The sequence below is a fragment of the Aegilops tauschii genome, chromosome 2, assembly GCF_002575655.3.
Source record: "Aegilops tauschii subsp. strangulata cultivar AL8/78 chromosome 2, Aet v6.0, whole genome shotgun sequence".
NCBI lineage: Eukaryota > Viridiplantae > Streptophyta > Magnoliopsida > Poales > Poaceae > Aegilops > Aegilops tauschii.
In genome coordinates, this window is record NC_053036.3 from 227,077,223 (window position 1) to 227,094,213 (window position 16,991).

The 16,991-nt window shown below is 50.5% G+C and overlaps 1 protein-coding gene across 1 annotated transcript; it reads left to right on the forward strand.

Annotated features, from left to right (window-relative positions):
• Positions 1–340: 340 nt before the first annotated feature.
• Positions 341–16,711, forward strand: LOC141040904 (uncharacterized). The gene is made up of 3 exons (XM_073507020.1): positions 341–388; positions 443–685; positions 16,220–16,711. The coding sequence occupies exons 1-3, from the start codon at positions 341–343 to the stop codon at positions 16,709–16,711; spliced, it is 783 nt and encodes a 260-aa protein (XP_073363121.1).
• Positions 16,712–16,991: the final 280 nt, after the last annotated feature.

A 16,991-nucleotide genomic window follows, 5' to 3' on the forward strand; every position in this document is an offset into this window, starting at 1 on the left:
TTTATGTTGAATTCAAATCATAGTACATGTATGCTCTAGCTAGATGTTCGTAAGCTAAACCATATACGATACTACGTACAAGGTGTTTTGTTAACAGATAGCCTAATTATTTTTTAGATATTGTTGATATCTCTAACAGATCTCGGCCTGATCTTGCTATTCTTCTTGTGCAAGACATGAGCTGTTTGTAAGGCTATTTATAGCAACTATTCCAATCAATGAAATCAGTTGCCCCAAACCGAGATTTCCTCCTGCCGTTCGTAGTTTGGGCTCCTTCACGGTATCAGCTACCTAGATCACATCCTCTCCAGCTTCCGCCGCCACCTCCCCTCCCGCCGCCATGAGCTCGATCGGCTACACCTCCGCCTCCTCGGACTCCGACGATGATGTCTTCGAATAGTGCGGCATCCCCATCGCAACTCAAACCCTTCCCACACCGCAGCTGCAGGCTCTCCGAATCCGTGACCACGTCCTCACGCTGGATTACGAGAAGGAGAACTACGGCATCTGGAGCCGCCAATTCCTCACCGCCCTCTCCAAGTTCAGGCTTCGGGATCACATCGACGCCTCCCCCACCCAGGGCACCACCGACTACGTGCTCAACGACTTCGCCATCGTCTCGTGGTACGACGCCACGGTCACGGCCTCCACTCTGGCGATCGTGGAGCCGCGCAACGCCACCGCCGTATCTCTTTGGCGCTGTCGGTGTCAAAACCGGTGGATCTCGGGTAGGGGGTCCCGAACTGTGCGTCTAAGGTCGATGGTAATAGGAGCCAGGGGACACGATGTTTACCCAGGTTCGGGCCCTCTCTATGGAGGTAATACCCTACTTCCTGCTTGATTGATCTTGATGAATATGAGTATTACAAGAGTTGATCTACCACGAGATCGTAATGGCTAAACCCTAGAAGTCTAGCCTGTATGACTATGGTAATGAGTATCTCCCCTTCCGGAGTAAGTCCTCCGGTTTATATAGACACCGAGAGGATCTAGGGTTACACAAGGTCGGTTGCAAAGGAAAAGAATCTACATGTTCGGTCGCCAAGCTTGCCTTCCACGCCAAGGAGAGTCCCATCCGGACACGGGTGCAGTCTTCGGTCTTCGTATCTTCACAGCCCATCAGTCCGGCCCATGGCTAACAGGCCGGACGCCTGAGGACCCCTTAGTCCAGGACTCCCTCAGTAGCCCCCGAACCAGGCTTCAATGACGAGGTGTTCGGCGCGCACATTGTCTTCGACATTGCAAGGCGGGTTCCTCCTCTGACGACTTCCAATTAATGTATTCGTCTTGTAATTCAATGCCACACCCCTCGGCTTCTGTGCATTTATGTCTTCAGCTTCCACGCGTCGGGCGAATGCGGACGGTCAGGGTATTTTTTGGAAATAACACCCCGGCCATGCAAGGAAGAGCGTCTATTTAAAGGGATTGGATCTCAGACCCATTCGGCACCACGCAGAGAAAATTCTCAGAGATTGCTAGGAAAGACTAGTCGAACATGGCTAGCATCCCCCGCTTCTCTTCCTGTTCCAGCCCAGAGAAAGGCGAGTGGGAGAGGTGTTCCATATCTCATGGCCAGCTGGAGAAGCTGCAAACACAGGGGTTTCTCCCCCCTGCAGATCTGGTCCCTGTTCGGACAGGGTTGGCTTCCTTCAATGGCAAGACCCAGGCGGAGGATTTCCCCAATCCATCTGCGGGGGAACGAGTGTGTTTCGTCCCCTATCTCCTGAGGGGCGTGGGGTTTCCCATTCACCCATTTCTCCGAGGGCTTCTGGAATATTATGGCCTCCAACTGCACAATTTTACCCCAGCCTCCATCCTGCACATTGCAGGTTATGTCGCTTTATGCGAACTATTCCTGGGTTGTGAGGCCCATTTTGATCTGTGGAGAAGGTTGTTTTGCCTTGTCCCGCGCAACCACGAGGGATCGATATTTGAAGTGGGCGGGGCCGAAGTATGGCGTATTGCTGAGACCGGATACCTATCCGGCACACCGGAGAAAGCTTCCGAAGAGTGGACCTCTGAGTGGTTCTACATAGATGACGTCGTACTTCCAGATCCTTTCCGGAGAGGTCTCCCCGAGTTTGCGAGTGTTCCTCTAAAGAAGCGCCACAGCTGGCGCCCTCGAATCCCCGAGTAGGAAGATAGTGCGGAAGTTCGCTAACTCCTGAGCAAGATCAAGATGCTTGCCTAGTACAGGTATACGATAGTCGAAGTGATGGCGACCTCCATAGTACGGGGAGTTCAGCCAGTCCAATATAGAGGACTTCCCATGTGGAATTACAATGGGGAAGATGACGCCTCCCTCTGCGGCAGGAAAGGTCCAGACACCCCTGCCGTCCTAGCCAAAACATTGGCCAAACTGTTCAAGGGTGAGGAAGAGGAGTTCATGCGCATCACGCACAGAGAAGGATATTCCATGTACAATCCTCCAAGCTGGGTGAGCTCCCAACCGTTTGCTCCACTAATTCCTCTCCCTGAGCTTTATTAACCCGTCCATTTATAACAGCACTAGCGAAAGACTTCCGAGGGGCTTTACAGCCGCGCCCCGCAGCCCGAGGGCCACAATCGGGACCTTGACCCCGGATTCGAAGAGGATCCGGATATATTTGTGGTGCTGGAGAATGGTGTGTTTTACCAGGCGAGCTACGACGGCATCGAAGTGGCCATCATCGCCGATTACCCTGGTCCTCTCCTGTAACACCCCGGATGTAACTTTCCATATTTGTAACTCCAACTCTTGCCATTTTCGGCTATGTGTTATGATATTCCCTCCGTGGTCGGGTTTTGTTTTTCGTTTTGCATTTTGTTCATGTCATGCATCTCATATCATGTCATCATGTGCATCTCATTTGCATACGTGTTCGTCTCATGCATCCGAGCATTTTCCCCGTTGTCCGTTTTGCAATCCGGCTCTCCCACATGCACCGGCGCGTCCATCTTGTTGTTCCTCAAGGCTGTCTTGCCAACCTCATAGTCTCTCCTACTTTGGAAGATCAAATTCGTGAGGCACCACTTCTTGATACCATGGTGAAGAACGTGAAACGTGGTATCGACAAGGGTCTTTCCAAATACAAGTGCTATCGCATTGATGACAGAGACTCTTTATTCTTCGAGGACCGGATTGTGGTTCCTAAAGGTGATCTAAGGAAAGTCATTATGAACGAGGCGCACAATTCTCTTCTTTCCATTCATCCTGGAAGTACGAAGATGTACCATGACCTCAAGCAGTCGTATTGGTGGACTCGAATGAAGCGAGAAATCGCGCAATTCGTGAATGAATGTGATGTCTGTCGAAGGGTGAAAGCAGAACACCAACGACCAGCTGGTCTCCTCCAACCTCTTGCTATCCCAGTATGGAAGTTTGATCATATCAAAATGGACTTCGTGACTGGTTTTCCCAAGTCCAAGCGCGGAAATGATGCTATCTTCGTTGTCATCGACAAGCTTACTAAAGTGGCTCATTTCCTTCCAATCAAAGAATCCATCACAGCAGCTCAGTTGGCAGAGCTATACACCTCCAGGATTGTCTCCTTGCACGGCATTCCACAATTGATTTCTTCAGATCGTGGAAGCATCTTCACTTCTAAGTTCTAGGACTCCTTCCAAAAGGCCATGGGCACCAACATTCGCTTCAGCACAACTTTCCATCCTCAAACTAGTGGCCAAGTCGAGCGAGTCAATCAAATTCTTGAAGATATGCTCAGGGCTTGTGTCATTTCCTTTGGCATGAAATGGGAATATTGTCTTCCATATGCTGAATTATCCTACAACAACAGCTTCCAAGCGAGTTCGGGCAAGGCCCCATTCGAGATTCTCTATGGCAGAAAGTGTCGTACTCCTCTCAATTGGTCAGAGACTGGTGAACGCCAACTTCTTGGCAATGACTTAATCACAGAGGCTGAAGAAATGTGTAAAGTCATCCGTGAAAATCTCAAAGCCGCGCAATCGCGCCAGAAGAGTTACTATGATAGCAAGCACTGTGACTTGGCTTTCGAGATCGGAGACAATGTCTACCTCCGCGTCTCTCCAATGAAAGGCACTCGTCGTTTTGGTATCAAAGGGAAGCTTGCCCCTAGATACGTGGGTCCTTTCAAGATCATTGGCAAAAGAGGCGACCTCGCCTATCAACTTGAGCTTCCTTCCAACTTCGCGAACATGCACGATGTGTTCCACGTGTCACAGCTTCGCAAGTGCTTCAAGACTCCTGAGCGCACCATCAACTTCGAAGAGATTGACCTCCAAGAAGATCTGTCTTATCATGAGCACCCTGTTGCTATTCTTGAAGAAACTGAGCGCAAGACTCGCAACAAGTCAATCAAATTCCTGAAAGTGAAGTGGTCGCACCATTCCGACCGAGAAGCCACCTGGGAACGCGAGGACCACCTCCGTTCCGAATATCCGGAGTTCTTTCAGTCCTAGATCTCGGGACGAGATCCTCTCGTAGTGGTGGAGTGTTGTAACACCCCGGATGTAACTTTCCATATTTGTTACTCCAACTCTTGCCATTTTCGGCTATGTGTTATGATATTCCCTTCGTGGTCGGGTTTTGTTTTTCATTTTGCATTTTTTTCATGTCATGCATCTCATATCATGTCATCATGTGCATCTCATTTGCATATGTGTTCGTCTCATGCATCCGAGCATTTTCCCCGTTGTCCGTTTTGCAATCCGGCACTCCCACATGCACCGGCGCGTCCCTCTTGCTTCTTTTTGTGAGTGGGTGTTAAACATTCTCGGAATGGTCCGAGGTTTTCCAAGTGGCCTTGGTACACCACCGGTGGACCACCTGTCAAGTTTCGTTCCATTTGGAGGTCGTTTGATGGTCCAACGGTTAACCGGGTAACCACAAAGTCCTTTTGTGTTGTAGCAAAACCCCCTCCAAAACAGCCCAAAACCCCATCTAAGTCACTTCCATGCTCTAGGTCGTTCGATCACGATCGTGTGGGCGAAAACGGCACTCCATTTGGAGTCTCCTAGCTCCCTCTACCTATAAAAACACCTCCCCCCGAATTTTTTTCGCAGATCAAACCCTAGTCTCTTCCACCCCGCGCCGTCGGACGTGTCCGGTCCGGCCAGACGAAAGCCGCAGCCACCCTCGCCCAACCACTGCGCGCCACGTGGCGCCCGTAAAGGGCGGCTCTGCCGCCGGCCCGCGAGCCCGAGGCGGGCCTGCCGAGCCCGTCGCCCGCGCCCGAGCTCCTCCTCCGCCCGAGCCCGTGCGCCGCCTCGCCGTCCTCGCCGCGTTCCCGCCGGCACCGCCGCGCGTCCCCGCGCCCCGCCGCCCGCAGCTCCCAGCCGCCGCGATCGTCGCCGTCCGCCCCGACGCCGGCGCGCCGCCTCCCCGCGCCCGAAGACTCCGGCGACCGCGCCCCCGTCTCCGGCCGCCGCCATCTCCCTCCTCTCCACTCCGGTCGCCGCCTCCTCTTCTTCTCCGGCGAGCTCGCGCCGCCACCTCGGCTCCCGAGCACCCGATCCAGATCCGCTGCTAGGTTGACTTCTCCCTCCCCCCGAAAATCCTTTAAGTCCTGATAATTTTTACAATATATGCTCATGTTCATTGCATCATAACTCTCTGCATATAGCTTCGTTTCGTGCGTGTAATATATCGAAGTCTTTGTCTTGAGTTGCTCTTCATTTTGTTCCAGTGTGTGATGTTCATTTGAGACCATCTTTGATGCCCAAATCTCTGGTGCAAGAGTGCTATATGATGTTAACTGCTGTTACTTAGCAGAACTTGGTGTTTTGTTATTTTTGTTGCATTTATTGTGTGCATCTTATGAGTATGAGCTCTACATGTGTTTTGATCTATGCCATGCCATTTTTACAGAGGTGTGTGCCATGTATTTTTGTGATCTATGTGGTGACTAGCACAAGCATGCAAACTAGGCTTCGTGATGTTTCTGTTTTCAGGGACTTAGTATTTTCACCAAGTCTGTTTCTGCTGTTATTTTTTTGTTATGTATCCATGTGTCTACACTGAGATCCATGCTTATTTTGAGTATGGTCAGTAAGGCTGTTTTGTATATATAGTTGTGCTCTATCCATCCTTGCCCCTTTTGCAATTATGGAGTGCCATAGCATGTCTTAATCTTGCTCTACTTTTTCTATAAAATGTTCCTGGCAGATTGTTTACGTGTTACTCAATTTTGCGAAGGTTGTTGTAGTTGTTTCATACATGCTATGTATTTGCTCTTGCCATGGATAGCTTCATAAACATGTCATATTTCTGTAGGTATGGTTTTTTGTCATGCATTGCTTTGTGGTGAGTGAATCAAGCTCACCAACATGCCTTCATGATACTGTTTCTGCCATGATCTGTTTTCTGCTAAGTCTGAAACCTGTTAACGAAACTTTCTATGTTTACATGGTTGCCATCATATCTTCTGGTCCTTTTTGGCTCATGGTCAGTAAGGGACTTTTGTTCTATGCATTCAGTAGATTCATGCCGTGCCTTGTTTTGCTATTTTAAGTTCTTTTAGCATGTTGTTTGCTTGCTCTGAACATTGCTACCTGTTGCTGTTTATGCCATGTCCAGTAATTTCACCAAGTCTGGGAACCTGATATCTTTTGCACTTTTGCCTTGCTTGCTTGAACCTGCTGTGGTGTGATCTAGCCGTAGCTCAGTGTTCATATTTTGTCAAGCATCTCCAGTAGATTACTAGCAAATGCTTTGTTGCTATGTTGGAGTGCTGTAGCATAGTTTCTTGATGTATTCTAAGTGCTATCTTGCTGTTAATCATAGATTTATGTCATTCTTGTTTTGCTTGCCATTTGCAAACCGTGCATCCGTTTCCGGTGATCTTTATATCGATTTTGACCGAAATCATGTCATCTTTCAAGTGGCATGCTTTTTTTGCCAAGTTACTGCCTTGTTCATCATTTTTCTTCCGGAGCACGCATATGCATCGCATACCACATCTCGCATATCATAAATGTTTTGCATCATGTTGCTTGTGCATTTCCCGTGATTGATTGTGGTTCCGTTGCTTGTGTTCTTGTTTTGGGTAGATCCGGGAGACGAGTTTATGAACGAGGAACCTGTTAAGTACGCTTACGAGGATCAAGCTTTCGACAACTCTGAGAACCTTGCAGGCAAGATGACCATACCCTCGAAATCACTTTTATCTTTGCTTTGCTAGTTGTTCGTTCTATTGCCATGCTGCGCTACCTACCACTTGCTATATCATGCCTCCCATATTGCCATGTCAAGCCTCTAACCATCCGTTCCTAGCAAACCGTTGTTTGGCTAAGTTACCGCTTTTGCTCAGCCCTTCTTATAGCGTTGCTAGTTGCAGGTGAAGTTGAAGTTGGTTCCATGTTGGAACATGGATATTTTGGGATATCACAATATCTCATTCTAAATTAATGCATCTATATATTTCGTAAAGGGTGGAAGGCTCGGCTTTGTGTCTGGTGTTTTGTTCCACTCTTGCCGCCCTAGTTTCCGTCATACCGGTATTATGTTCCTTGAGTTTGCGTTCCTTACGCGGTTGGGTGATTTATGGGACCCCCTTGACAGTTCGCCTTGAATAAAACTCCTCCAGCAAGGCCCAACCTTGGTTTTACCATTTGCCATTTAAGCCTTTTCCCTTGGGTTTTCGCGAGCCCGAGGGTCATCTTTATTTAAACCCCCGGGCCAGTGTTCCTCTAAGTGCTGGTCCAAACTAGAGCACCGTGCGGGACCGTCCCTTGGCAACTTGGGTTACGTTCGTACCTGTACGCTTCGCTTATCCGGTGTGCCCTGAGAACGAGATATGTGCAGCTCCTATCGGGATTTTTCGGCACATTCGGGTGGCTTTGCTGGTCTTGTTTTACCATTGTCGAAATGTCTTGTAAACCGGGATTCCGAGACTGATCGGGTCTTCCTGGGAGAAGGTTTATCCTTCGTTGACCGTGAGAGCTTATGATGGGCTAAGTTGGGACACCCCTGCAGGGTATTATCTTTCGAAAGTCGTGCCCGCAGTTATGAGGTAGATGGGAATTTGTTAATGTCCGGTTGTAGAGAACTTGTCACTTGACTTAATTAAAATACATCAACCGTGTGTGTAGCCATGATGTTCTCTTCTCGGCGGAGTCCAGGAAGTGAACACGGTTTGAGTTATGCATGAACGTAAGTGGTTTTTGGATGATGTATGAATTATATTATGTATTGTCTGAAGTGGCGATTGTAAGCCAACTCTCGTTATCCCATTCTTGTTCATTACATGGGATTGTGTGAAGATGACCCTTCTTGCGACAAAACCACAATGCGGTTATGCCTCTAAGTCGTGCCTCGACACGTGGGAGATATAGCCGCATCGTGGGCGTTACATCTCCCCGCTTCACACGTAAGTATTCAGGAGACATCTTCCCCGAAAGGATTCCCTCGTTCCGCCTCACCCACTGCACTGTCTCGTGCTTCGAAGGGGAGGCGTTCGACATACCGTGCTACTCTAGGAGCGACTCCAAAGAGAGCGGCTCCCGCACCGGGCAAGCCTTCGAAGACGAAGGCACGCGAAGACCCGGTCAGGCCCTCGTTAAAGAGGTATGGGTTTGCAAATATGTTTTTTAATAGTTGCATCCAACTGTGACTTTCATGTTCATCCCGTATCAGGAAAAGAGCCCGCCGGACTGTGTCCGGGGGTCCGTGCAGTAATACTCCCAGCAGCCAGGATCCAGCCCCAGCCGAGGGGGTGGGGGCTGATATGGGAGTGATGCCGGACTGTCCTTCGGCCGAGGGCGCCATGAATCATCAGCACTGGAGGGCCATTTTACGAGACCCCTGGTGTTCAAAAGAGGCGTTTGATGCCTTCATCTCGGCTGACGCATACATCCGAGATGCTCGAGATGGGCTTAGCAGAGCCACAAAGCAGCATTTAACGGATGTGCAGGTAAGATTTATTTTGTCCGAAAAGGATAAGCACGTGCTAGTAGCCCTCGAGACTGAAAGCAGTTGGCACAAGTGATTTAAGGATCGATGTATAACTAGGTTCTGACGGAGAGGAATAACCTGCTAGTTCAAGAGCTGGAGCAGTGTCGGACACAGCTAAATGCTTCTACCACCGAACTGAAGAGTCCAAGAAGTCATCTTCTGGTAAGGTTCCCCTCTATCGAGGAATAACAATTATACAGTAGCTGTGCTAATACTGTTGCTTATCTCATAATAGGATCATCAGGTCAACTGGAAGAGAAGTTGAAAACCGCTCAAGCAGGAGAGAAAGAGGCGAAAAGACTACATGCCGCAGGCGAGCGTATCCTGGTCCGAGTCAGAGAGGAGAAAAACAAACTCCAAGATTCAAACACCAAACTGGGCGAAGAACCGAAAGATGTACGAGCCCAGCTAGCCGACTCCCTGAAGGAGAACAAAAGGCTGCGAGGCTGCATATTCAGTACGTGGCCAAACTGACCTTATAATGGTTTGGAGGTAAAAGTAGCTGATATAGCTGTGATTGCAGGTATGTTGACGGGCCGTCTCGAAGAGGAGGTGTCTGGATCATCAAGTGATCTCCTGGAAGGGCTGTCACAGTTGCACGAGCAAGCTCAGCAGGCAATGCGGAGGGTAGCCAAGGCCATATGGCCAGCCGACTCCCCTCCAGGGAGTATGGAGAAGCTTGTAGAGCTGTTCAAGGGAGCGCGGCAGCGTATCTGACCATGGAAGATATCGTCTTGCCGAGAGGGTGCGCAAGAGGCCTCGGCCATGGTAAAAACACGATATACCAAGATGGATCCGAATCACATGGCCCGTGTCGGACCGCTAGGGTTAAATGGGGAAGAAATTCCCGTTAGTTTAGTATATAACCAAGTAGAAGTAGCCACCATGTATTCCCAGAAGGATTGTAAGTTAGATAGCATGTTGGACGGTATAGAGGAGGAAGTTTTTGAGTCCATGTGACTATGTACTTTCCTTTGCATATGTAGCTCTAGCTGAAAAACGATGGTGATGGCGGACCTTTTCGCTTCAACCTCTCGAACCGAAGGTGCGGAGTGTTTCCGAATACCAGAACGGCCGAGTAGATCGGGTATGCATGAAAACCAGGCGTAGGGGTCATAGTTGCTTGAACAGACAATTATCCGGCTAGTTATGTTATACTACATAAAAGTGTAAGAAACATCTTCCAGAGAGAATAGTTCTGTTAAGGATTCCTTTCCCTGGGTGTGCATGCATCGATGTGCATGTTCGAACTGTGATGAAGAAATCACAATGTGTACAGCTTCTGGGGTTCATGATGGGACGAATGCAAAAACATCTTCAGTTCACCGACCGAATATTCCCTTAAGAACGCTAGCTTTCGGCTTCACCCAGTCTGAGGTACACATCCGGATGACCCGATAGTAATAACCGTAGAGGTGCTCCCTTTATGCCCTAGCCGAACTAACGGGAACGTAGGGCATAAGCACAGGAGCCAGGCAACCCAGCTTGGCCAAAACTTAAGTCATATCGATGCATATAATGGCGAAGAAAAGGTACATATGGGAGAAAATGCATATGTAAGGAGGTTGATGCTCAGAAAATAACAATAACAAGCTTCTGTCCAAGAAGCCCCCAGGTACAATAGACGTACATACTTCAAGATATATGCGTCGGGGGTGTATGGTCTAACCGCACAAAAGCTTTTAAAGCTAAAAATAAAAACGAAAAGAGAGAGAAAAAATAATGGAAACAATAAGGGGAAGGAGGCGAACAAAGATTGCCGCGCTAGGCATAGAATCTTCGGAGTCTGGCCGCGTTCCAGGGGTTCGGCTCTAATCGATTGTCTGACGCATCACGCAGGCGGTACGCCCCTCCGGTGAGAACTTCGTCGATGATGAAGGGACCCACCCACTTGGGCTTGAGTTTTTCCTTTTTCTTCTCCGGCAGGTGCAGAACGATTCGCCGACGTTGTAAGTTTTGGCCCACACCTCTCTGCTTTGGTACCTGCGAGCCTGCTGTTGATAAAATGCGGAACGGGCTTTTGCGACGTCGCGCTCCTCCTCCAGGGCATCTAAGTCGTCCTGCCGATCGAGCTCGGCCTCTCTCTCTCTTCGTACATGCAAACTCGAGGTGAGTAATGAATAATGTCGCAGGGTAGTACTGCCTCTGCACCGTACACCATGAAGAAAGGTGTGAATCCGGTAGTGCGATTGGGCGTGGTCCGCAGCCCCCAGAGTACGGAGTCGAGCAACACAACCCATTGCTTGTCTGACTCTTTCAAAGACCGCACTAGTCTATGCTTAATGCCGCTCATAATAAGACCATTGGCTCTTTTGACATGACCGTTTGTTTGTGGATGATATACAGAGGCGTAATCGAGCTTGATGGCCAGATTAGCGCACCAGGTTTTCACTTCGTCGGCGGTGAAGTTGGAGCCGTTATCAGTGATGATTCTATGCGGAACACCGTAACGGTGTACGACGCCGGATATAAAGTCTATTACTGGCCCGAACTCGGCCGTTGTAACTAGTTTAGCCTCTATCCACTTGGTAAATTTGTCCACAATGACTAGCAATTTTTTTTTCTTATGGCTTGCTGCTTTAAGGGGTCCAACCATATCCAGTCCCCAGACAGCAAAAGGCCAAGTTATGGGGATTGTTTGTAGGGCGGTGGGGGCATATGGCTTTGGTTGGTGAAGAGTTGGAATCCGACGCAACGTTGGACAAGGTCCTGTGCATCCTCTCGGGCCGTCGGCTAATAGAATCCTGTATGGAAGGCCTTGCTAACTAGGGCCCGAGCTGCGGCCTGGTGCCCACCGAGACCGGCATGAATCTCAGCCAGTAGCTGTCGCCTTCCTCCTCGGAGATACATCTTTGAAGGACTCCGGTAGCGCTTTTCTAATAGAGCTCTCCATCGTGAACCTTGTAGGCCTTCGAACGTCGGACAATGCGGCGGGCCTCATTCTGGTCCTCAGGAAGCTCCTTCCTGTTTAGGTAGGCCAGGTTGGGTTCGTTCCACGCGGCAATAACTGCCATGATGAGATGCGCCGACGATGTTATTTCGGCGGCTGAGCCTCAGATGATGTCCGTGTTTTCGGAATCTGGGCTTATGTTTGGGTCCGGACTAGTATTGCCGTTTTCCCCCTGCCACACCATGGATGGCTTAAACGAGCAAGAACTTCCACCACTTGATTACTCTCTCGAGCCACGTGATGGTACCCGAGCCCCTCGAACCGAGCTGACATTTTTATGACGGCATTACGGTAAGCTGACATCTTTGGATCCTTGGCATCGAAGTCTCCATTTATTTGAGATATTGCGAGGTTTGTGTCCCCGCGCACTTCCAGGCGTTGTTTGCCCATGGAGACAGCCATCCGGAGACCGTGCAATAAAGCCTCGTATTCGGCTGCGTTGTTGGAGTCTGTGTATAGTATTTGGAGTACGTACTGAACGACGTCTCCAGTAGGGGACGTTAAAACGACGCCCGCTCCTAGCCCTGCCAGCATTTTGGAGCCATCGAAGTACAAAACCCAATTGGAATATGTGCCGTACTCTTTAGGGAGTTCGGCCTCTGTCCATTCGGCGACGAAGTCAGCCAGTACTTGGGATTTGATAGCTCGATGTGGTTTGTATGTAATATCAAATGGAAGGAGCTCAATGGCCCATTTGGCAATCCGGCCCATGGCATCACAGTTGTTTATTAGGTCGTTGAGTGGTACTTCGGAAGCCACCGTAATTGAGCACTCCTGGAAGTAGTGACGGAGCTTTCGGGATGCCATGAAGACCGCGTATGCTATCTTTTGATAATGGGGGCACTGGGATTTGCATGGTGTGAGGACAGTGGATATGTAGTATACTGGCTTCTCAAGCGGGAATTTGTGTCCGTCCTATTCTCGCTCAACGACGAGCACGGCGCTCACCACTTGATGTGTTGTTGATATGTATAATAACATCGGTTCACCGACGTTTGGCACGGCCAGGATTGGGTTGCTTGCAAGAAGGGTTTTTATTTCCTCGAGTCCGGCTGTTGCCGCGCCTGTCCACTCGAAGTGATCGGTTCTCCGTAGAAGGTGATAGAGTGGTAGTGCCTTTTCTCCCAGTCTGGAGATAAAGCGGCTTAGAGCTGCCACGCAACCCGCGAGTTTTTGGACTTGTTTAAGGTCTGTTGGCATAGCCAATTGTGACAGAGCTCGGATTTTGGCTGGATTTGCTTCAATTCCTCTGTTGGAAACGATGAAGCCCGGCAGTTTTCCAGCGGGGACGCCGAAAACGCACTTTTCCGGATAGAGCTTAATGTCATACGCGCGGAGGTTGTCGAATGTGAGACGTAAATCATCTATTAGTGTCTCGACGTGCTTGGTTTTGATGACGACGTCGTCGACATAAGCTTCAACTGTCTTGCTGATCTGTTTCTCTAGGCATGTTTGAATCATGCGTTGGTATGTGGCGCCGGCGTTCTTAAGCCCGAAGGGCATGGTGTTGAAGAAGAATGGCCCATATGGGGTAATGAATGCTGTTGTATCTTGATCGGACTCCTTCATTTTGATTTGATGGTATCCAGAGTATGCATCAAGGAAACACAGTGAGTCGTGTCCTGCGGTAGCATCGATGATTTGATCGATGCAGGGGAGAGCGAAGGGATCCTTAGGGCAAGCCTTGTTGAGGTCTTTGAAATCGACGCACAGACGCCAGGATTTTTCCTTCTTTGGTACCATCACCAAGTTTGCCAGCCAGTCCGGATGTTTTATTTCTCTAATGAATCCAGCCTCAATTAGCTTGGCTAACTCCTCCCCCATGGCTTGCCGTTTGGGTTCGGAAAAGCGCCGCAGTGCTTGTTTGACTAGTTTATATCCCTTTAATATTTTGAGACTATGCTCGGCCAGTTTACGTGGGATTCCAAGAATATCATAAGGGTGCCAGGCGAATATATCCCAGTTTTCGTGAAGGAAATCTCGTAGCGCTGAGTCGACCGTTGGGTCTAGTTCTGCTCCAATAGATGTTGTCTTCTTGGGGTCCGTTGGGTTGACCTGGAATTTGACTATTTCTTCTGCCGGCTTGAAGGAAGTGGATTTGGGTCGTTTGTCTAAGATCGCATTGTCCTTATCCACCGTAGAGCGTAGTGCGGTTAATTCTTCGGCCGCGAGGGCTTCAGATAATGCCTCAAGGACCAGGGATGCGGTTTTGTTTTCAGCGTGTAGTGCTATGTCCGGATCACTAACAAGAGTGATTATGCCGTTTGGTCAGGGCATTTTGAGCTTCATATACCCGTAATGGGGTATAGCTTGGAAGCGTGTAAAAGCGTCCCACCCCAACTGGGCGTGGTATCTATTGCTGAAAGGAGCCACTTGGAAGGTGATCTCTTCAGACCGATAATTCTCCAGCGTGCCGAATACCACGTCAAGTGTGATTTTTCCCGCACACCGCGCCTCCTGACTAGGAATGATTCCTTGGAAGGTCGTGCTGCTTTGCTTGATGCGGCTCCTGTCTATTTCCATTTTGTGGAGTGTATCCTCATAGATGAGGTTTAGTCCGCTGCCGCCGTCCATGAGGACCTTGGTGAGTCTAAAGCTGTCCACGATGGGACTGAGGACTAATGCGGCTGGCGCTCGGACTGTCTTGTATTTCGGTTCGTCACCGGCATTAAAGTTTATAGCCGTGTTGTTCCAAGGGTTTATCGCGACGATTTGGTAGACTTCGGCGAGGTCGCGGAGTGCCCTTTTACGCTTACTATTTGAAGCGAATGTCTTGAACACCGTCAATACTCTGGGGTCGTCGTCTTCTGGAGGGTGTTGCTCTGGGGCGTTTTTGGTAAGGATGTCCTCGCCGCTATTGGCTACCTGCCGGAGTATCCAACATGCTCTAAGGCTGTGGGTTCTTATGGTGTCCGGTTTTTTGTGTATGTTGCATGGGCCATCGAGCCATCCCTCTAGAACGGTTCCATGCCGCCTAATGGGTTTATATTTCTTGGCTATTAGACTGGGCGTGTCACGAGGATGTGCCCTTTTCGCGTGGACCAGCGGTTGAGTTGGGACCGATGGCTCCCAACAAGCTGCCTGATCTTTCCAGGCGCTTTCCATTGTGATGTACTTCTATACGATAGTTTCCAAGTCAGTGAAGTGTAGTATACGGCGGCGATTAATGGCGTTGAGGACTCCTTCGTTCGTGCAATTGTTGCAAAACGCAAATATCGCGTCCTAGTCGCGGCAATCTTTGACCTTGTCCTTGACAAGGAGGAATCTAGCCCAGAAGTGGTGGACCATTTCCTGAGACTGCTGTTGTATGCTCATGAGAGCGCCTATGTCTGGGTGGGTGGGCGGAATTGGATTCGAACCCTGACTAGGTCGATGATCCAGAGTCTGAAGGTTTTCCAGACTCAACAGTCCGGCCTCCGGAGTATTTTCTGGTTGCCTGCGCCCGCCGTCCGATTCTATGTTCGGAAGGCCGGTCACCTCCTTTTGCTGGTGGGTGTCCGGCTCTGCGGGATCGGCTACCCAGACATAGTCCATCTTCAGTATAAGGGAAGATTTGATTTCTCTTTGGTCGGGTTTAAGCCCGATCCGATCGTAATCTGTGGCAATTCCTAGGGCGGTGATGCGATCAAGGAGCTCGTTTAAAGACGAAAACTCTGTCGGATCCATCTCCTTGGAATGTTTGGGGTCGATACGAAGGGGATTTTAGATGGCCCGAGAGGTCATCGTTGGCTTGGCGGCCGAACGGGCGGTCATGGTAAACCCGCCCAGCCGGAGGATTTGGCCTGGGGCCATCTCTCCTCCAGCGGTGATATTGTCTTTAAGGACGAGGCGAGTCATCGATCCTGTCATCGACGGCACAGTGGAACTATCAATTAAAGCACCAATGTCGGTGTCAAAACCGGAGGATCTCGGGTAGGGGGTCCCGAACTATGCGTCTAAAGTCGATGGTAATAGGAGACAGGGGACACGATGTTTACCCAGGTTCGGGCCCTCTCTATGGGGGTAATACCCTACTTCCTGCTTGATTGATCTTGATGAATATGACTATTACAAGAGTTGATCTACCACGAGATCGTAATGGCTAAACCCTAGAAGTCTAGCGTGTATGACTATGGTAATGAGTATCTCCCCTTCCGGACTAAGTCCTCTGGTTTATATAGACACCGGGAGGATCTAGGGTTACACCGGGAGGATCTCGGGCGTCCGGGAGGATCTACATGTTCGGTCGCCAAGCTTGCCTTCCACGCCAAGGAGAGTCCCATCCAGACACGGGTGTAGTCTTCGGTCTTCGTATCTTCACAGCCCATCAGTCCGGCCCATGGCTAACAGGCCGGATGCCCGAGGACCTCTTAGTCCAGGACTCCCTCAGGCGCGGCATCCGCAGCGTCTTCCGCGACAATTGCGACACGCGCGCCATCTACCTCCGCAACAAGTTTCATGGTTTCAATCAAGGCGACCTCTGTGTCGTCGAGTACACCTCCAAGATGAAGGAGATGGTCGACACGCTTGGCGATCTTGGCTCTCACGTCCGTGATTGCGACCTCGTCCACAACGTCCTCCGCGGCCTCAACGAGCAGCTGCAGCACACCGTCCCGCACGTGACGCGCGGTCGCCTACCGTCCTTCGTCAAGCTCCGCAACTTCCTGCTCTTGGAAGAGCGGCACCTCGGCCGCCGTGCTCGCATCGTCGCCCACAACGCACTCCTAGCCCAGGCACATCTCACGTTTCAGGCCACCGGCGCTTCCATGCTGGCCTACACCAACCCTCCGCCTCCGTACTTGAACCCGATGCCAGCGGGCTTCTACGGTGCGGGCTTCCCCCACGCCGGCCCTCTCACAGCTCCCGGTTAGGGCAAAAAAAGAAGAAGGGGGCTGCTCCCAGCGCCTCAGCTTCGTTCGCCCGTCCCGCCGCGGGCACGCGTTCACTTGCTCCACACCCGCCTGCACCTGCCCTCGCTGGCACGTTCCAGGCCTGGGCGGGTCCCGGCATCCTCGGGGCCGCTCCCGGCGCACGTCCGCCTACCCCGGACTCTCCCCACGGCCTCGCCGTCCATGCCGCGTCGACCGCTCCTCCGGCTGCCCCTCCGCCACAGTGGGATCAGTCGGCCCTCATCGCCGCGCTGAACGAGAT

Excerpts from the sequence above, each read along its gene's own strand:
- LOC141040904 (XM_073507020.1), top strand. The coding sequence starts at position 341 with ATGAGCTCGATCGGCTACACCTCCGCCTCCTCGGACTCCGACGATGAT. Across the intron at positions 389-442 it reads CCTCGGACTCCGACGATGAT|CTGCAGGCTCTCCGAATCCG; the intron begins GTCTTCGAATAG and ends CCCACACCGCAG. Across the intron at positions 686-16,219 it reads AGCCGCGCAACGCCACCGCC|GACTCCCTCAGGCGCGGCAT; the intron begins GTATCTCTTTGG and ends CTCTTAGTCCAG.